Genomic DNA, 22,296 nt, shown 5'->3' on the forward strand with positions numbered 1-22,296 from the left:
AGAGATGGGCTGCGTCCGAAATCGCATAGGCCTACAGTACTCTCTTGAGCCATAAGTAGTAATTGCTTCACGACCACTAAAAAAAGTATGTTCTATGAATGTAATCTGGATGTAGCTATGGCTACTACATTAATCATGTTGTCATAATCATCTGACCTACCAGCATCAGTTATGTCGCTTCACTGCCATTCATAAATTCTCTCCCGTGGCCTTATGGGATGGTAAAGTGTCCATCGTATGCAGACTTCAGGATCTCGCTGGAAGTCTTCCGGATACTTTTTGCCTATTCTTTTATGAGTAGGCTACTGTGAATTCGGACATAGGCTACTTATTTTGTCACATAGGCTAGGCTACTGTTTTTCACCTAGCCTACTACTGAAAGTAGGCTATGCGATTTCAGATTTCGTTGCAAGTGGGAGAAGTTAATTTGATTAAAGATTAGGGCACATGAATTTAAAAAAATATTGGGGGATTTAGTTTTTTTATGTCATTCTGAAAATATAATTATATTTTCTTTAAATAACATGTTCACCCTAACTACAGGCCTTACTATACTCATCATATATGTGATATTCTGCGAAACAACAAGATTTTAAACACTTTTTTCTTACTGTTAAAATTAACTTAACGTGAAATCCGTATTTCTCTCAGGTACGTGATCAATGTAAGCTTCACGGTGAATACTTCTACATCACTCTCATCAACGTAGTCCATAGCAGCAACAAAAATATATCTTGACTTTATCTAGTGGTTATTTGGGGGAAACAGGGGGACGTTTTCATCCCACTCTACGTTATAATAAACACTGTGATATTCCATAAAAAAAGGAGTTGTCCATTTTGATTTCATGTTGACTTTAAACAACACCAAAAATAATCTTTGAAGTGACTAAAAATGCTTCATAAGTGGCTTACTTTCTATACTTTGTCAACTGCTAGGCATAACAATTATAAAACTATAGAAAAAAAACAAAACAAGAATAGGCCTAGCTTAGATAAATTAACGGTTTGGTTTTTACATTTTAGTCGTGAGGGTCATTATTACACGTTTACAATTTTTCGCAATCAAAAATTGCTACATTCCCACCTGGTGTGATGACGTTACCAAGAGGAGACGGACGTATTAAACAATTACATATACTGCCCTCTCGTATAAAAGTCAGACATCTTATTTCAATAGAGTTAGGCTACATTACATTACATTGTGTAAAAAGAATGAGGAAATACAGAAATAAACATTAAAGTTACCACTGGATCCACAGAAGGGTTGTTAACATTGATAATAGAATACAGTCAGTCATTATATGTACCATTGCCATCTTGTGGTAAAAACAGACATAAGCTGTAGTCAAGGAAATGCTTTGTTTCTACACAACATGGGGAACAGAAGCTTTAGTGATTCATTAAAGTAACATTATCTACTTGCAATTACACAGAAATGTATGCACGTTTATTTTTTCCATCAAGTAGCGTAAAAAAATGACAAAAAAATATATAGGCCTGTTGCCTTTGGCTTGCTCAGTTGGGGATATTTTGGGGATATTTAATTTAATTTTATCAATCAATAAATTCCTCTTGAAACAAACTTTGTTGTATTATTTTAATTTAATACTGTGAAGCTGCTTTGATACAATCTGTATTGTGAAAAGCGCTATACAAATAAACTTGACTTGACTTGACTTGTGTGTGTGTGTGTGTGTATGTACATAGCCTACATTTCGTTTATAATTGACAAAATAAATTAAAGTGCTTGTTATCAGTTTTAAAGGAACACTCCACCGTTTTTTCATATTAAACTATGTTATTCCCTTAACTAAGACGAGTTAAAGGGTTAGTTCACCCAAAAATGAAAATGATGTCATTAATGACTCACCCTCATGTCGTTCCAAGCCCGTAAGACCTCCGTTCATCTTCGGAACACAGTTTAAGATATTTTAGATTTAGTCCGAGAGCTTTCTGTCCCTCCATTGAAAATGTATGTACGGTATACTGTCCATGTCCAGAAAAGGTAACTTAATACAGATATCATCAAAGTAGTCCAAGTGACTACAGTGGCTCAATCTTAAGTTTATAAAGCGACGAGAATACTTTTTGTGCGCAAAAAACAACAAAAATAATGACTTTATTCCACTATTCATTTCTTTCTCTCTGGGCCTAGAGTTTTTTTCACGTAGTATAAATGCGTAGCGCATCTGTGCTACGTCACACGTAGGCTCACTATTGGGCGACGCTGGTCATGTGTGTGATGCGTGTGTATAACACATAAGCGCTACGCAGTTTTACTACGTGAAATCGTCGCTTTATAAACTTAAGATTGAGCCACTGTAGTCACTTGGACTACTTTGATGATGTCTTTATTAGCTTTCTGGACATGGACAGTATACTGTACATACATTTTCAATGGAGGGACAGAAAGCTCTCGGACTAAATCTAAAATATCTTAAACTGTGTTCCGAAGATGAACGGAGGTCTTACGGGCTTGGAACGACATGAGGGTGAGTCATTAATGACATCATTTTCATTTTTGGGTGAACTAACCCTTTAAGTATCAACTCGTCTTAGTTAAGGGAATAACATAGGCTAGTTTAATATGAAAAAACGGTGGAGTGTTCCTTTAACTTTGCCATGTTCAAATCAAACGTAGTTCTTCTGGCAGGTCACGTCAGTCAAGCTGGCATAAGCTGACTCTCATCTGATCCACGTCTACCTGTAGGAAAGCGACGCCTATCACAGCATCCCTATGGAGCATAAAGTGTTATTAGCAGCTTTATCACGTTACTCAGGAGTTAATACCCTTCTCCATCCCCAGCTCCTCCTCTCATCCACAGTCAGGACTTGGCCTTCACATATTCCTTTATCTTGATTTAGCAAATAGGAGCTTGATTTGAAAGGTTAGGAAGAAAAAGGAACAGTGAACAAAATGGGTGAACATATAACATCCTTAAAAATCAATATGTGCTTTTACAGGAAAAGCGAGCAGGAGCAAGATGAAGAGGTGTAATTAAATGGTCATATAATTGGATCTGAACAAGCAATGAAGCAGCTTGTTAACTTGTTACTGTTACCCCATGAGAGCAAGCCAGCATGCCTGAGCCTGCCATTAGCAGAATGTTGCTCCCATTCTATAGGGATGCAATGAACGACATGAAAAGGAATCAGAGAGGAAGACCTTGTGCGTTTCTCTTTCCGAGGATGATATTCACAGAGGAAGGAGCACGTATATAACAAACATGACAATTATTTTAAGATACGACGTTCAGATGTGATTCATTAATCAACTATAAGAAAAGAATATTAACGCTCTTTAGCGGATTTGAGGTCATGTCTTTCCTGTAAATGTTTTATAAATGGAGTCCTCAGAGGCATGTTTGATGTTCAGGATGAATGCCCTTCTACCTTTGATGTTCAGTTGAATTTCAGGCCAGCGTAACTTTGAAAAATCCACACACTAAGGGTCCGAACCGTCATGGGCAAACAAAAAAGGTGAGAAAGATGGAGAGAGAGGTGATTAAAGAAAAGAAAAAGGTGATTAAAGAAAAGAAAAAATAAATCAAATGTTTAAGAGCAAAATAATTGCAACCTAATGGAAGCAACACGCCAATTCAGGACATTACACACAGATCAGTCAATTACCCAGGCGTCCTTTTTGTAATTTCCCCCCTTAGATTACACTAATCACCTGCTTTTGGGAGAACAGGAAGTCAGAACATGTATGGTTCATTTGTAATGTTCTTTTCCCATATTTAAAACAAACAGAGCTACATATAGCGAATCATTTTATATTTTCACTGTTTATCTGTTGAATCTTCATTATGGAAGACAATTTTAAAAGGAAAATGTATTGTAACAACTTTCCCTTTGTGCTAGACATAATTGATACCTCGAATCACAAGGTTTGTTTAGCGCTCATTAGGAATTTCCCACGAAACAATTTCCCATGCACATTTAGCATCAGGTTTTTCACGCAAAAATTCACCACATTGACCAACACTACAAAATAGACCTTTCTTTGTCGGACGTGACCATCTACTTTTCAAAGTGATCAGACTTTGACTGGGGGACCGTAAAATTGGTGAGAACACCATATAAGCTTGCATTTAAAAGGGGGCCAGAATATCAGAGACTTGGCTCTTTTGATTTTGTCCATCAGGAAACCACTAGAAACAGCATAGAAACGCCCAATTGCTGCGGTAAATCGTGCTCGACAAGCACCACTCACATTTTCCTTAGGAATTTCAAAATCTTATTATACATAAAGATCTGAAGTTTTCTAAAGCAGGCACAAGAATCTCAACGCTTCAGGTAGAAAAGTCATTTTCTGGAAAATCCATCCATTCTGACTAGAAAAATCCATCCAAGATTAGAGTATTTTTCTCCCGTTTAAACCAACAGTATTTGTTCAGACGTCTCAAAACTGATATCCCGTATTAGAATGTTTATATTTGTTATATTTATTGGTTGTTATAAAGCACAAAACCAAATACAGCGCTCAAGCACTGTAGCATATGGAGTCTGTCAAGATCAAATTAAACCGTCATTTCGATTTGCAGCCATTTTGAAAGAATCCAATAAGAATGTTAAAGCGATTTTTCAAGCACAGGTTCCCCATGTGGACGTGGATGGTTTTGAATGGAAGTAAATTACCCCCAAACAGCCTTCCACTTAAACAAGGACAAAGAGGGCCCATGTCTGCCGGTCATCCCTGCGGTATTTTGAACGCCGTAAGCATCTGTTCCAGTGAGTGAAGTGAACAGAGTCTATCAGTGACAAGACGGCTTAAAGTACAGCACTCAAGAATGCAGCCGTGGAATGGAAAGATAAAATCTGACAATCACAATAGGCAAGATGATTCATCCATGTTTAATGTAGATTTTGTAACATTTTCAAGTGCCGATAAAACATGAACATTGAGTTTTACAAATGATGCTACTTGAATGATATCAACCAAAACAAGGTATAAAAAGTTATTTTCTTGTAGCTTCCACCAAAAGTTGAGCTAACGCTAATTAAATCCGTTTTTCATTTTAAATACAAATTTTCCACAATAACGATCCAAGACACCATGTTTTAAGACGTAAGAAAATAAATTAATTGAAGTCTGATACAAATTTATGTGGCAACTTTTTTTTTTGTTGATGCAGATTTAAAAACATTAGCAAATAAATCATGACTAAGCATGACAAATTAAGATATGAAGTGAAACAGACACTCATTACAACAAACAATTATTTGGCCAGACACTTGATAATATAAGCAAATACTGTGACTTAAGAGAATATAGTGTTTTATGTGATATAATGTAGTGCAAGCTGGATATTTTATGAATGAATACATTTCAAACAGATTAAACAGCTTTTACATTTCCACAAATAAAAGCCGAAGTTATGATAGACTTCAATGCATCATCTGAGGAATGGAATGCTTTCATTAAAAAAAAAACATTAGTATGCATAGTGTTTTTTTTCTTTAGTGTTTTTACATCCATCAAGATGACACGTAGACACAATTATTAGCCGTATATGGGTATTATACAATACTCCAAAATAATTAACAGCATATTTTATTTGTCAGCCTCATAAAAAACTTGTTATCCCATAAACGTGTTACCCGTTTCGACTCATTCCACGTGTCTGTACTTGGTGAAAAGGTTGTAAAGAACTCGAAGTGTTGATTTTAGGTCACAATTCACAATATCTGGAACAAAACAGAGGAACAAAAAAAAAGACTAATTTTGACATTTGAGAACAAAAGCTTTTATACAGTTACAATTCTGTCTCACTCTGAAGAACTCCTTGAGCAGCTAAAACACACATTCAGTGCATAGTTTCTTCAGGTCCAGTTCTTGTTTGAATTGATATAAAGCATGAAGTGGATTTATGCAATGTTACATAATGTACCAGACTCTTCAAGGACTCTGACTGGCATTATACATTTAACTTGAAATCATTCAAATACATACACAAACAGTCATACACACAGTATAAAGACTACTTTCATACACTATAAATTAATAGTAGTATATAGAGAGAGCTGTTTAATTGTGGTATTTGTGTAGTATTATAATAGTATGTGTATAATAGTACTTTTGAAAACGGGTTATGAAAACGACACCGTTATCGTCTCCATGTAAACTACAAAAAAAACGAATTTGTGAAAATGGTGACGTCATGCGCATGCGTGTTCAGTCTATAGGCATATACATTTTCTTTACAAAGTGACATCGCCAACTACTGGCCTGGCGGCATAATACAGCAGCGGTTTTTATCGTTTTCGCGGATCCATGTAAATGTTGTCGTCGTTACGCAAAAAACGCGAAGGAAAACGTTTATGTTTTTAGTACATTGTTGTCGTGTAAACATACCCTGACTATTGTTACGGGAGGGAAATAGTACTAACTATTCTTAACTGAATGAAAATGACTAAGTAACTAAATATTATTAAGCGTAGGAAAAGTTCTAACTAACTATTCTTAAGGAAAGAAAAGTGCTAATTAATTAACTGAAGGAACTAAAACTTTTAAAAATAATTTATATAAAAAAATAATAATATTCAAAAACTGAAAATTATGTATAAGATATACTGCAAACAAAAAAATATAGATTATATGAATAAAATTCAATTTACAGCACAACCCAAGAAACACCTGTTTTTAATGTAATTTAAAATATTTTTCAATTATCTCTGAAACTTCCATATGCGAGGCATTTAAGAAATAAACTTTCAGGTTAAAACAGCAACATTTGAGAATTGGCAAAACATCAGTAGCAGAGTACAGCCCTGACAAGACAAATCTTTTTACAATGATAGGATTTGCAGAAAACAAAGGCATAATTACCCTCAGGCCTGGGTTTGGGCCTCTCCAGGCCACCGTCCTGCATCAGCTCGAAGGAGAAAGACACATTATGAACCTGCAGATAAAAAAAAGAAACAACCATATTTTGACACCTTGAAGAAGTACAAAATGGGGTACGCATTTAAAAAAAAAGAAAAGTGATTTCCCAAAACTGGACAGTAGAAGGACCTAAAGCAGTTATCTCTGAAATCCACACATAAGCACTGGATATTAGAAGGGAGCCACACATCACACCACTTATCCGTTTCCTGTGCAGAGGCAGATTACAGATGCATCCTGGTGCAACATGCCCATTTGGCACGGGCCGGGCCTGCTGGATGTGACCCAGGTGAGCAGCCTGTACTCTGGGCTGACTGTCAACACCACTCCCTCTCGATGACACTCAACACAGCACACCAGGATGGCCTTCCACACTGAAGCACGTTAACCACCCATGTACTCAGAATTCATACCTTTTGGTCAAAATTCTCAGGGGTCAGGAAGAAGTTGTAGAGGGGGACGAAGTATCCTTCTAGAAGTCCCATCAGCAGGACCAGATACACACCATCTGCAAACTACAAACACGCCTCAGTCAGAACAACTCAATCCAGTCGTACACCCCCAAATCGCAAATTTACATAAAACAGTTCTGCTTTAAGAAATAATACTTTTATTCAGCAAGGATGCATTAAGGGGACAGTTCACCCAAAAATTTAAATTTGGTCATTATTTACACTCATGTTGTTCCAAACCTGTATGAGTTTCTTTCTTCCTTTTGAACTCAAAAGATACTTTAAAGAATGTTGGTAACCAGACAGTTGACGGGACATTCTTTAAAATATCTTCTTTTGTGTTTAACAGAAGGGAGAAACTCAAAGGTTTGGAACAACATGAGGGCAAACTATTTTGGGGTGAACTATCCGTTTAAATGAATCAAGTGTGACAGTGAATCAATTTCTATTCATCAAAGAATCCTGAAAAAAGATCACGGTTTCCACATAAATATGAAGCAGCACAACTGTTTTCAACATTGATGATAATAAGAAATGTTTCTTGAGCAGCAAATCAGCATATTAGAATCATGTGACACTGAAGACTGATGAAAATTCAGCTTTGCATCACAGGAATAAATGACATTTTAAAATATATGAAAATAAAATATTTTTTTTACTGTTCTGTCTTTTCGATTAAACAAATGCAGCCTTGGTGAGAATAACAGACTTCTTTTACATTTTTTTTTTTTTTTTTTATCTCAGACCGCCAAACATAGCAATCCTTTAGCATCTTATCAGTTGATTAATATTTGGCAACCGTAAACAGCCTACATATAATCTAATGAACTACTTTATTTAGTGAAGAATAGTGACTTAAATTTAAGTATATTTCTGACACAAAGCCATTAGGAGTTCAGAAAACTTGAAATATAAAGTACAAATTGAATGAGCTACTTTAAATTCTATTTTCATGGAGCTTTTGTGTCTGTTTTGAAGATTGAAAGCTTCAGTTCCCATAACAGTTTCATGTAAAAGATCGACTGGAACAGCCAAATGGACTGTGGCATGTGACATGAAGAGGGATTAATGATGACAGATCTGTAATTTCATTACATTTATTGAACAAATACCCTTTTATCATGTTATTGCTGCTACCATTTTATAAAATCACTGTAACGGATGATTTCTCATGGCTTAGCGCTTTAATTTACCACAGTCACAGGATATTACCTGTGTATCCAGTTCAGCAACCTCCAAGTTCAGTTTATTCAGGTGTTTGTTGACGAAGGTGATTAGAGTCTGTGGAAAACAGATGCATATGTGGTCAGGCTTGTCTTAGGATGTCAATTCGGCTAATACTTGTGCTCTTTCATACCTTCTTCACGACATTCAGCTTGTCAGGAGCATGATCAAACAAGGTATCAAAAGCATCACGCTCTACATGGAAGAATACATCCATGTATTAGAAAACAACTGAAACATTTACACAATCAGTCAAAAGTTTTGGGGTTGGTAAGATTTTCATTTTTCTCTTATAACATCACCAAGGCTGCATTTATCTATCAGAAATTACAATCACAACATTACAATTTAAAAAGAACTGTTAACTTTTAATATCAGCTATTATAACATGTAATTTTTCACTGTAATGCAAAGCTGAATTTTCAGCATCATTACTCCAGTCTTCATTGTCACATGATCCTTCAGAAATCATTCTAATAGGCTGATTTGCCGCTCAATAAACATTTCTTATAATTCACAATTTGAAAACAGTTGTGCTGCTTAACATTTTTGTGGAAACCAGGATACTTTTTTTCAAGTTCAAAAGAACAGAATTTATTTGAAAAATCTTTTAAAACATTATAAATGTTTTTACAGTCAAGTATTGATCAATTTAATGCATCCTTGCTGAATAAAAGTATATATTTTTTAAATCTTACTGACTCCAAACTTTTGAATAGTAGTGTATATAACATCTAAATGATATCAATTTTAATAATACTTACCATGCCTGCCAGATAATGCCCTATGAACAAAGAACACATCTATTAAATTATGACTGAACATGCGGTTAGAAAAACATCACATGATAATTGCAGCTACTCTAGAGGATATATATATATATATATATATATATATATATATATATATATATATATTTATATAGGTAACATAGCAGTCTTTGGCCGATATTAGAGGAGTTTTTTTTATATTGCATATTTAAATGTTCATGCTCATTTCCTCTTTGCTATCATTAAATGCTCGATTAAAGTTAATCTTTAAAAACACCGATTTAATAGTTTAATGAAATCTTTAGCAAATCTCAAAATGAATATCCAATTTTAGCATTTTTTAAATTTATTTAGACAATTGCGTAGAATTTTAATATCGACCATTTGGTCATAACAGAAAAAAAATAAATTGGCTTATCGGTATTGGCAAGAATTTTAATATCAGTGCTTTATTGCATGTTATGCATTTCATTCATCTCTTGTACAGCATGGGAGGTCATTTATCTTTCGTAATGCTACAGTCACTGAAATCCAGAAAAAAAAAGAAAAGAAAAAAAAAGTCAGCTGCTATTTGGGTGTATGGAAGGGTGATCAAATTGATCAGGCAAGTCTGGGACTGCCCTGGACAGGGCTTTCTCCCCATGAGGCCCCCTCCCTCTCACTCTCTAATCACTCCTGCCAGCCATCAGCCTGGGCAGCAGCAGCTACTGTGTGTGTGATAACAGCCTCAGGAAGTATTCCACAAACACACACACACACGTGCAAAAACACACACTTATCTCCCCAGCTGCCAGGTGCCTGCTGGACCGCTCTACAGTCAGCTGTGAACATATGTATGTGTGTGTGTTTCCACACAAAGGGTGACAAAACAGCGCTATAGGCTAACCCAGACGCCATCTTGTAATCAGTGATCTACTGCACAATGATTGAAACATATGAAAGGAATCATTACAAAAGATGCAAAAGATCATTAAACCCTGATATTGGCACATTTATGAACACATGGGGGTGACATTTGGAAATTAGGGATGCAGCATTGACGTACTCGGTGTTGCCAGTGATCTCCTCCATAACCTGACGGGATTGGAGAATGCCCTCTCGTTTCTAAAGGAAAAGAAAAAGGGAACAGATTGGATATCATATCACCAAGAATCAGAATTCTCTAGGAGACTTAAGAAACCACCATCGTTTGATATCAAAATATCTGTAATGGGAAAACAATGAGTTCCTCTAGTCAGGCACAACGGGAGAATTACAGGACGATGCAATTTGAGACCACTTATTTTAATATAATCCATTCTCCTACATGAACTGTAAAATTATGCAAATAAAAAAACTTTGGCATTCAGGATTCTCACTTTTTTCCCCATTAATTTCTATGATTTTCCCAGTTGTTTGTGATTTCTGTATATTGATTCTTAAGAATAATTTTATAAAAAAATTGTTTATGATTTATATTTCAATTTTTTATTGATTATACACACACACACACATTTAGAAAGATTTAATCAATTAGTAGTTTAAATAGTTTAAATATGATATAAAATGTAACATTATCATAAAAATTATATTTAATTATGTACACACACACATACACATATACATACACATATACATACATACATATATATACACATACATACATATTTGTATATGTATAGTATCAGTATATGTATAGTCAATGAAAACTTGTAAAAAATCTGAGATTTCCAATATTTCCAAGTTTTCACTGACTATAGAAACTTTGAGGACTGCAACCATCTGTATTTGACTCAATATCAAAAGGAAGACAATACAGAGAGCAAAACAAATGATTATTTTTTTAAATGACAGCATCAACATCAGCAAGCTAGCATTAGTTACTGAGGCTAATTAGCTTTAGATATTTAGGATAATTAACAAGAACTCCATATTTAATTCTGTATCCAATGATTGCAAGAAAATATTGACTATTATCATTTGTTACATTGAAGTAAAGCAAGAAAATATCAAAAGGAATCATGACAAAATACAGATGAAAGTAAAGCTAATTAGCTTTCATCTGCACTTTCTTTTCTGACTTGATTTCTTTCCTAAAATATATTGACAATAATTGGTATGTCAACATCAACAAATTGACCTAATATTTGATTTTGTAGAGATTTGTGAGAAGAATTTGTATGAAAAGTTCATCAGGGAGGGTTTTTAACGTAAATAACAACAAAGATTTATTAGCAGTAAAAAAGAAAAAAAAAAGAAAAAAGAGCCTAAAACAGAGTTTACATACCTGGACCACAACCACCTGAATGGACACATGGTCAGGGAGGCGAATGGGCGCTCTGAAGTGCTGTGAAACCGCCACCAGCAGGTGAAGGATGGCCACAATGCTCTTAGCGTGAACCGCTAGCAAAAAACAAAACAAAACAAAAGTAAGTCACCATGAAATCAACTGATAATTCTTTTTTTTTTTTATGAAATATTGCATTGTTTAATATAAATGATTTATCCGTGCACATCATTTTATAAAAATTTGCTCAAAATTTCCCCTCCCTCTAATGACGCGTTTACAGGTGCGAGGGTGGAGCAATCTGTCACTCACATGACATCACAGCATTAGAAAACCACAACCATCCAATCAATTCCCGATGGGCAAAATTAAGTCCTGTCCTACATTTTTATTACATTTTAGTCATTTCACTCAGATATCCATAAGAATAGGGAAGAAAAGACTATCGCAACTTCCATTTCATGCCGACTTTAAATCTTAACATTCCTTGAATGTATTAAAACCAGTATTGGCACGAAACAAGCTGAGAAGTAGCCTTAGATCTGTGAATTGTTACTTAAGGACACAGGATTGATGTTCTCCTCCATTTAATATGAAAATCAATAGCGCATAAATCTTTCTGCCTCATAAAATGAACTGCAATCTCTTTAGTGTCTCTTCCACATAAGTAGAGTGATTGAAATCCACTAAAAAACACTGTTGCATCACCTTAAGTGTTTTCCAAGCCTTTGAAACTCAAAGCTATGAGAAACACCCATCAATAGCATTTTAAACAGACCTTACTTTGTTGTAAAGCCATTTTGTGCACCACAGCATGTCTAAGTGGACACTTTAAGCCAGGTCCATATTTAACATCACATAACACTTGTCTTGTCTTATTTAGGATCATTTGAACAAATCATGATGAAGCTCTAGGGACCTACAGTCGACGTTCCACTTGATGCTCCTGGTGGAGACCTTCAGCGCGTCATTGATCCTCTCCAGAACCGTCTGCAGCTTCTGCTTCTGGGCAATCTCAGATTGGGTCACCTCTGCAACATTTAGCTTCTCACCTTCAAGCTTTTCTACAGGACAGAAACACAAGGCCAAATCAGAATAGGGATGTGGGGTAGATCTCAAGGAGTCCAGGTAGAACTTACTTGGTTAAGTCAAGTCAAATAAAACCAATCAGAAGAAGCCATATAGTAAAATAAACAGAGATTTGTACCAAAGAGCTTCTGGAGAACCTGTCCATCATAGAGATCTTCAGCCAGGTCCTTCACAATGATCCTTTCCCCGACCAGAACATCATTGATCCAGTCGATAAGCACCTAATTTAGGCAAAATCATGGGTGTAGTTTGGAAAGACATATGGGAGAACAAATGATCACAGAATTGACATTTTGGCTTTAAACACAAACCTTCATGAGTTCCTGGAGTTTTCGGTCATTTTTCGAGTTTGGGTCCACCATAGTACGGACTTCATTTTCCTCTGTGAGGGAAAGAGACAGACAGAAAGAGGGAGAGGAAGGTGTAAGGGCTTATTATTAACCTGAGGGAGCCTCAATTGAGCGATCAGGCTACGGGTTCAGTACCTAGCATGATGTCCTCAGGATGAAGCTCAAAAGGTGTGGGACTCATCGGGAGATTAATGGCGTTCATCCCCTCCTCCTGCAGCTCCGATACTATAGGAGACAGGACACATCGGGTGAGAAGTAAAAAAATTATTTCTGAATACAGTGGCCAAAAAAAAAAAAAGAGAAATGAAATTGAGTGTTTTATTCCTTGTGTCATTGCCGTTTTATAAGGTTTAAAAAGATTTCCATTTCAAATAATTGTTTTTTGAACTTTCTATTTATCAAAGAATACTGAAAAAATATGAAGCAGCACAAATGTTTTCAACATTGATAATATCCCAGATATTAGCACACGTAAGTCTGCAAGATGTCTGTTAAAGATCACTTTATCTGGAAAGCATCTGCTGTTAACTAACATCTGATAGATGTCTTTAAGATGTCAGTTTTACATACATTCTAAATCAGAAACATCTTAAAAGACATTTTCTAAATGTCTATTTGACATCTGATGGGAAACGTCCTATAGACATATTGCAGATGAGTAAACACTCTAAAAAATATGTCTTCCAGATGTAAACGCACATCAAATAGACGTCTCCGTGATGAAATAATAATAAATGTTTCTTGAGTAGCAAATCAGCATATTAGAATGATTTCTGAAGGATCATGTGACACTGAAGACTGGAGTAATGATGGTGAAAATTCAGCTTAAGTACATTTTGAACTATATTCAAATAGAAAAGAGTTGTTTTAAATTGTAATAATATTTCAGAATATTACTGTTTTTACTACTTTTGATCAAATAAACTGGTATGGAAGTAAAATAATGTCAAATGTTTTTGAAATAAAAAAGCCTGTTGAATTGCACTACTTGAAAAAAATAGGCATTGCATTAACCATGCTTGCATTTTAATGCATTGTATTTTTAGGGCTTGCATTTTTATGGGCTGAAATTCCACATGGTTGAATATTTAAGCTGTGAATATTTCAATTAAAAACATTTTAATCCTCAAGTATGAGGAAGCCTATATTGAGGGAAACCGATTATAATCCTGTTCATGGTAGAGAAAGCTGATGACATGTAGAATACACAGGGAAAGTAACAATGAAGTTATTGAATGAAACAAACACAGCTTTTGTGTCTTTATCATCTCCTCCGCATATATACTGACACAGATAATCATTTTCATTTTATGAATGAATGGCTTGCTCTAACTGTTGCTGGTCTTCGTCAACAACACACGCTTTTGCACCCCCTGCTGGTGAGGTTGACTAACAGCAGATGGAGAGTATGCTCGGCAATCTACTGCTTTTCCTGCAGTTCCTGGATGTCAATGTTGAATTTACTATCGAATTTGAACCACTGAATTTGTGGAAGCGAATTTGCAAAGCGAAATAAAATGGGCCGAAAATGGACCGAAAATTGCCTGTTGAATATTATAGGTTGTATTTTTAAACAGTTTGAATATTTTGGAAGTGAAATATGAAAGGTGAATATGGATTATTGAATTTTTAATAATGAAAATGTGTTTGAAATGTTTTTAATTGAAATATTCACAGCTTAAATATTCAACCATGTGGAATTTCAGCCCATAAAAATGCAAGCCCTAAAAATACAATGCATTAAAATGCAAGCACGGTTAATACAATGCCTATTTTTTTCAAGTAGTGCAATTCAACAGGCTTTTTTATTTCAAAAACATTTGGCATTATTTTACTTCCATAACTGGTGAGCATAAGAAACTTCTCTCGAAAACATAAAAAAAAAAATCTTACGACCCTATTAAATAAATACAATAAAACTATATTAAGGCTGCAGTCTGTAACTTTTGGCGCTCTAGCAGTTAATAAACAGAACTGCATGCGTCTTGCTGAAAAACAATGTAGCCGGAGCTACTTCTCTCTGTTTATATCTATGATGACGAGTCACGCAGGTACTGGGCTACTCCACAGCGGTACGACCCGTACCAGTCTAAAATCCGAATATAAACACTTATTATAGGTTTACCGTAGTGATTCAGGATAAGACAAAAACACGGTTTGGAAAAACGCATTCATGATGTACATTAGATACATTTTGAACACAAAAAAAGTTATAGACTGCAGCTTTAAATTAAATATTATTGTTTGTGCTATAAATAATAATATTTAGCCACTAGAGACATCATGATAAGTTTTCAATAAGCAACTACCAAGAAATGACAAAAAACACCTTAGCAACACCCTGGCAACCACCCACAACACTATCATCACAGCTCATTTTCAGATGAAAATGTTTAAAAAATCCTATATTTATTAGACTTCAGGAAAACGTCGACATTCTCAGCATCCTCTGAGAAAAACCCGAGACTCCAGCTCTTCGCTCCAACAGCAACCCAGCATGCATCACTGTCTACAGCGCTGATTATGGGGATGCGAACATCCTGTGCTGGATTCCAGAGGCCTCCCATGGAGGACGATATCCTATTAATCAACACCCTCTCGACCTCACGCACAGCTGCTCTCCTGCTGCTTCTTCTCGCTGACACGAGGGGTGCATCCAATCCAACGGCACGACAAAGATGTCATGTAACTTGTATTATGGGGAGCGATGAGGTTAACATGGGTGACTGCCTGGGAGGATGTTTAACAATGAGCACCACAATTTCTTCAGAAATATTAGTCATTAACAAGAACTTCACCAGAAGATCTCTCTTTTATATAGGAGTATATAGGAGTGACATGAAAGGTGACTAAATGTTTTATTAACAAAAAATTCACCAACCATTTAAGTTGTAGCAGTAATCCTGTGTAATTTATATTTTCAATTGCAACTAAAGCAATGAACATAAAATGCACTGCATTTTGTGAAATAGCTCTTTTAAAAATCAAATCCTACATCAATTACCCATCCAGATCACAGTTCTCGTCCTATGCGTGGGTGAATATGAGACGGAGCAATAGGCAGTCAGAGAATCCGAAGGCTCAGCTGCGTTTTCCTCTCAAACGGCCTTGCAAGTGCTGATAGATGCCGTGCAATCATTACAGAAGTGCACTCGGGGAATCGTGCAAACCCAGAAGAAACACTTGAATGTAATGGGTAGCGGCACAGAGACTAATTTACTTACTGGATAAGAGGACAACAACAAAACTAATATATTTTTTATTTGTTAAGGATGTGGATCACCAGAAGTTGTCAGGATTATTATTGGGTATTGCGGTCTAGTTTCGCAGCTGTTCTTGTCTCAAGGCTGAGATGACTGTTCTCATTCCTGTACAATAACAATCTCAAGCCCCGTCCAGACAGAATACCTTACATGGTTAGAACAACACTGCCAAAGCTGAGTGTTAGCTGAAGACAGAGCTTAAGAACACTTTATAATGTGCCAAGGTGTGATTTTTAGACTATAAAAAGGCTGATTATTGCTACTCAAGACTGTAGTTTAGAGGTTTTCATCAGAACGATTCGATGACTCAGTCATTTTTAGGTGTGGGTGAATATTTTGAAAGGTTTTTTATAATCATGCCTCCAAGGTAAATACTTTAAAGTGCTACTTGCCAAAATGGAGCATAAAAAATGACTAATAAATTTCGGAATAACTAATGTTAAAATCTTAAATGAACCACTTTGCGTGAATGTGACACATTTATGATATCAGTTTATGTTTTGAGCACAGTAGAGTGCAACAGCGTCCACTCACTTTTTCAGTGGCCTTGTTTCAAGAAGTAGTTTTCCAACAGGGGTTTAAAAAAAGTCTTCATTAAAGAGTTAGAAGCCAAAACCCAAACCAAACAGCTACCAGGTGAATCACAAAAGGTGAATTACGAGGTGAATAACCTCCCGTGTACTTAACAGCTTTAATGATGGAAAGAACTACAATCCCATGAAGCACTGCAAATGACAAATGAAATAAAACAATGGATAAATATAAAACCATTGATTTAAAGGTTATGTATACAAAAACAATAAATGTAACATTTATTGCAAAATTTGCATACATATATATATAAACTGACTAATTTCAAGGGAGTGGGCGAGCACTAAAGAGTTATTTTGGTGCAGTTTGCTTGTCTTCATTCTCTGATTGGTGGAGCTTCTCTGCAGAATCATGGGTATTGTAGTAGGAATTCCACTGTTAAACGATTATTTACAAAATAAGAAATAATGCGGTCTGACAGCTACAACAGAAGCAACAACCTCAAAGCTCACAGTATAGGTTTGTCTTTGATTGTTTATAATTACATTTTCCTACAGAGAAAATAAATCAAATGTTTACTGTTGCAAGCTGACAGTTGCACTCTGGTGCATAATCTAACTCTTAGATCTAAATCTAACATTTCTGCTATTTGCCTTTCTGAAATAACTTAATTTTCGCCACCAAATCAAATCAATTGACAATTTATCGGTTTTAGGACGAGCTAGACATGTTCAAAAGAGAAGGTTTTCGATTCAATGAGTCGATTCAACTGCGTTAGAGAAGCGCAAGGGCCGATTTAGTGAAATGATTCACTGAAAAGATCCGACTCAAAAGAGCGATTCGTCCGAACATCGCTAAAAAGCTGCCCAACCTTTAGAGTGTAAACATTATATTTCTCGCTACTTTAAACACACCCCGTTGTCGTTTCTTTTGAGGTTTTTAAAATAAAGCCTACACAAGAAACAGAGATGTTGACAGTGTTAACAAACGACTTCTGAAGTTATGCGGCAACTTTTAGCCCACTTTCAAGCAAAACGGTCATGACTAGATCAGCTGTTCAGTATTTTAAACGCGCAAAACATCACTCCTGGCAAAATAGACTTTTTTTTTTGTTGCTCAATCTACCTTCTTTCGCCTTTTTTCTCCTGGCCAGAGTCCCACCAAGTTTTCCCAGAAATGAGTCATCTTTCTTTCTGGAGGACGGAGACTTTGGAGTTGGCGACTTGGGAGAAGACGGAGATTTCTGCGGGGAAGAAGCCATCAGTAACAGTCAGGGGCAGAAAGTGTAAATAATATGTGATTTCCCCCGCTGAGGGAGTGCGTAAAATCCCAGGAACAGGAACGGAAACGGAATTCCAGCTATTTGCCCAGCCTTCTAAAACGAGCTTCCCTTTTCCTTTGATCCCACCCTCTTTCCTGAGGGAGACTGTTCAGAAAGTTATTCGTAGTGACTCTGAGCTGCCATTATATCATACAAGAGTAACAAGACTGCAATGTTACTATTACAGACTTGAGCTATAAAGAGCCAAAATAATCCGTACAAAAATAAATCAATTAAACTAACAAAATAATGAAATAAAAAAATCACTGATTTTGCTCAATTTAATTAGATGTTGAAAATGTATGATTCTTAAATTTTTCAAAAGTTAACATTTTATCCCTTTAGGGCCCTGGGTCTATTACAATGGACATCACATGTCAACCCCCTTTTTTTTTCTTTTTTTTTCTTTTTTTTACTTCTGGAGCATTTCACCTAGTTTAAAGCCTGCAGTCCATGAGATTGTCATCCAATCAAATGGCAGTAAAGCTCTGCATGTAGTAATTATTAAAAAAAACACTACATTGAAGAGAAGCATGGCAGCACTTCACTCCAAACACAGAAGCAAGCAACATTTTATATGGTTTTATTTAAAAAAAAATATATATGTTTGCCAGTATTTCATAGTTTGTATGTAAAATAGAAAGATTGAACTTATTAATTAAAGTTAAAAACGATTGTAGAATTGCAAGTTTTAAATCAGGATTTTTTCAAATGTGTCTGTCCATTAGAATGGACAGTGGGTTCGAAAGCCTGTTACTGAAATCACATTCCAGTAACTGCCAGTAATGCTGATTGAAATTTCTTATACAGTGCCCTCCACAATTATTGAACCCCCTGGTAAATATGATCAAAATGGGCTGTAAAAAATAAATCTGCATCGATTATCCTTGTGATCTTTCATTCAAAAAATGTGCAAAATTCTAACCTTTCATTGAAGTAAAAGAATTGAAAGTGGGGGGAAAATCACATTATGAAATAAATGTTTTTCTCCAAAACACGTTGGCCACAATTATTGAAACCCTTTTATTAAATACTTTTTGCAATCTCCTTTTGCCAAGATAACAGCTCTGAGTCTTCTCCTATAATGCCTGATGAGTTTGGAGAATAACTGACAAGAGATCAGAGACCATTCCTCCACACAGAATCTCTCCAGATCCTTCAGATTCCCAGATCCATGTTGGTGCTTCTCCTCTTCAGTTCAGCCCACTCATCAGCTCAGGGGACTGAGACGGTCATGGCAGAAGCTTCATTTTGTGCTCCACAACAAATTTTTGTTTTGATTTTGATGTTTGTTTTGGATCGTTGTCCTGATGGAAGATCCAACCACGGCCCATTATAAGATTTCTAGCAGAAGGCGTCAGGTTTTGATTTTTTATCTGTTGATATTTGATAGAATCCACAATGCCATGTATCTGAACAAGAAGTCCAGGACCTCCAGCAGAAAAATATGCCCACAACATTAAAGATCCAATGGTATATTAAATTGTACACATGGGGTACTTTTTATCCTTGTGTTCACCAAACCCATCTAGTGTGTTTGCTGCCAAAAAGCTCTGTTTTAGTCTCATCTGACCACAGAACCCTGTGTTGTTTGAAGATCCAGTCGTGTCTGACAATTACATTTGCTGGAATTTGTTTTTGGATGAGCGAGGAGGTTTTTTTTTTAAACCCTCCCAAACAACATGTGGGGATGTAGGGGTTGTTTGATAATTTTTTTTTTAGGCTTTCTGACCCTAAGACTCAACTAATCTCTGCAATTCTCCATCTGTGATCCTTGGAGAGTCTTTGGCCACTCAAACTTTCATACTCGCCGTGCATTAAGACAGTATAGACACACGTCCTTTTCCTGGCAGATTCATAACATCTTTAGTTGGTTATAACTTCTTAATTATTGCCCTGATGGTCAAAATGGGGATTTTCAATTCTTTAGCTATTGTCTTACAGCCACTTTCTAGTTTGTGATGCTCAACAATCTTTTGCTACGCATCAGAACTGTATTCTGTGGTTTTACTCATTGTGATGGATGATTAAGGGGATTTGGCCTTTGTGTTTCCTCATATTTAAACTCCTGTGAAACACGAAGTCATAGCTGGACAGTTTCATGTTCCTAGTCACCCTGGTGTACTAAAAAAGGTAAATATTAATGGGAATATACTTCAGAGATATTTTACTCGTAAAAAATTCTAGGGGTTTCAATAATTGTGGCCAACATGTTTTGGAGAAAAACATTTCTTTCATAATGTGATTTCCCCCCACTTTCAATTCTTTTACTTCAATGAAAGGTTAGAATTTTGCACATTTTTTGAATGAAAGATCACAAGGATAATCGATGCAGATTTATTTTTTACAGCCAATTTTGATCATATTTACCAGGGGGTTCAATAATTGTGGAGGGCACTGTATAAACAATCTATATCACAGTACCGATACATTTTTGAAACTTTTTCATATGCAAAATATATAGTTCTTGAAGTGCTTGAACATATAGCTGATGGAAATATCTCAGATGTTGACTTTATGTGGAGTGATGAGGAAGATGGAGATGTAAGAAAAATATCCGTATTTAAAACTTTATAAAGTAAAATGACTAGCTTCCGGCGAAACGAACAGACGGATTTGACTTCAATCTAAAGCGTAACTTCAATATGAATATTTTTCTTACACAAACGCATCACTTCGCTTCAGAAGGCCTTTATTCCCCCCCACCCCCCCAGAGCCGCATGGAGCACTTTTATCATGGATGGATGCACTTTTATGGACTTTCAAAACAGAAACAACCATTCACTGCCATTATAAAGCTTGGAAGCCAGGTATAGTACACCCAAAAATTATATTTGTCATCACTTACTCATCCTCATGTTGTTCCAAATCTGTATGAGTTTCTTTATTCTGCTGAACACAAAAGAAGATATTTTAAAGAATGTCGGTAAAGTTGACAGTAGCCATTGACTTCCATAGTATTTTTTCCTACTATAGCCTATATTTTCCTAATAACTACATATTATATTATTATAATATAATATTATCGTTATTAGTTATTATTTAGAAAATTATAATAATATTTAGCAGTAATGTATCAATATAGATATTATAGTACAATACCGTATGATTAATTACAGCAAAAGCAGACCAAATTACGAAATACAGTACAAATACAGCAGTATGCTACTATTTGGTAGTTTACAGTACTGATCTTGTGTACTGTAAAGTGAATTACAGTACAGTTACTGGAAATCGAAATACAGTAACTTGCTGGCAACCGTGCTGCCAGTAATGTACTGTAAAAATACAAGAAAATCGTTAACAGAGAAATTGTTTCAAAGATGCACACAGGAAATTACTCTAACGTGAATGCATTGATTGATTCCTAGGTTTATTTTGTTATGAATAAACAAATGTGCGATCTATAAAGCAAAAACCTTACAATTAAAGTTGATTTTTGATCAAAAAAAAGAAAGATGCACAAAGATAATGACTCAATATATAACATGGCCATATTGATTGATTCTAAGATATTTAGTTTGTTACAAACAATGTGCAATCTGTAAAACAAAAACCTCAAAATTAAAGTTGAAATGATATACTGTTGAAAAGTTTTTGACCTTGAGAAAAAGCTTTAAGTATATACCAACAATTTTTATGTTTATTATTTAATTTTATGTAGGTACATTTTTGTGAAGTACACCTGTTTTGACCTGACGTCCATTGAAATGGAAAAAAACAATTATTTTAATTACAATTAAAGCCAATTTTTATTTTTTTTTGGTCTCATTTATAGAAGCCTCATGAGCTGGGAAAATTTACTTTTATATTTTTCAGAAACTTTAAACATAATTCAGGTCTGAAGGGGTTATAGGCTATATAACTGCATATATTTAATATCTAATTGTATGAAACAAAAATTATTTTATATAGAACTATTTATATTATATAAATTTCAGAAAACAAGCATTTTGAAAATGTATATTTCCTGTTAATATTTTATAAAATACAGAAATTAAAATATTCTTACAAATGTCTTTAGTGTTAGTTTCCAGTTTTTTTTTGTTTGTTTTTTTGTTTTTTGAAGAGAAAAGGAGAGCCCACTCATTGTTTTTACATTTATTAAATAAATTACACAAAGCAACAGACAGACAAGA

General features: G+C 35.3%; 2 protein-coding genes across 4 annotated transcripts in view; both read right to left on the reverse strand.

The window, feature by feature from the left end:
* Positions 1-4,840: 4,840 nt before the first annotated feature.
* parvaa (parvin, alpha a) lies at positions 4,841-18,253 on the reverse strand. Its single transcript, XM_082159942.1, has 13 exons — positions 17,962-18,253; positions 13,178-13,267; positions 13,004-13,074; positions 12,811-12,913; positions 12,527-12,667; positions 11,604-11,719; positions 10,383-10,441; positions 9,332-9,351; positions 8,701-8,762; positions 8,556-8,624; positions 7,305-7,406; positions 6,835-6,907; positions 4,841-5,693 (listed from the first exon to the last, which is right to left on the reverse strand). Exons 1-13 carry the CDS (start codon positions 18,095-18,097, stop codon positions 5,617-5,619), a joined length of 1,119 nt encoding a protein of 372 aa, XP_082016068.1. The 5' UTR covers positions 18,098-18,253; the 3' UTR covers positions 4,841-5,616.
* A 3,990-nt stretch (positions 18,254-22,243) lies between these two features.
* The window catches only part of mical2b (microtubule associated monooxygenase, calponin and LIM domain containing 2b), a 60,286-nt gene continuing 60,233 nt past the window's right edge, over positions 22,244-22,296 (reverse strand). For all 3 annotated transcript variants that reach the window (XM_082160303.1, XM_082160302.1, XM_082160301.1), the window contains one exon: positions 22,244-22,296. This exon is cut by the window's right edge and continues 664 nt beyond it. The gene's annotated coding sequence lies outside the window, so the exon portion shown is untranslated.

Source organism: Leuciscus leuciscus (genome assembly GCF_965113295.1).
Source record: "Leuciscus leuciscus genome assembly, chromosome: 25".
In the NCBI taxonomy this organism is placed as follows: domain Eukaryota; kingdom Metazoa; phylum Chordata; class Actinopteri; order Cypriniformes; family Leuciscidae; genus Leuciscus; species Leuciscus leuciscus.

What these genes read in the sequence shown, in the direction of transcription:
- parvaa (XM_082159942.1), bottom strand. Translation starts at nt 18,097, where the DNA reads ATGGCTTCTTCCCCGCAGAAATCTCCGTCTTCTCCCAAGTCGCCAACT. An exon ending in TTGCTGAACTGGATACACAG is followed by an intron (nt 7,407 to 8,555) that starts GTAATATCCTGT and finishes GCGTGTTTGTAG; the next exon opens with TTTGCAGATGGTGTGTATCT. An exon ending in CTGAGAATTTTGACCAAAAG is followed by an intron (nt 6,908 to 7,304) that starts GTATGAATTCTG and finishes TTTTATCTGCAG; the next exon opens with GTTCATAATGTGTCTTTCTC.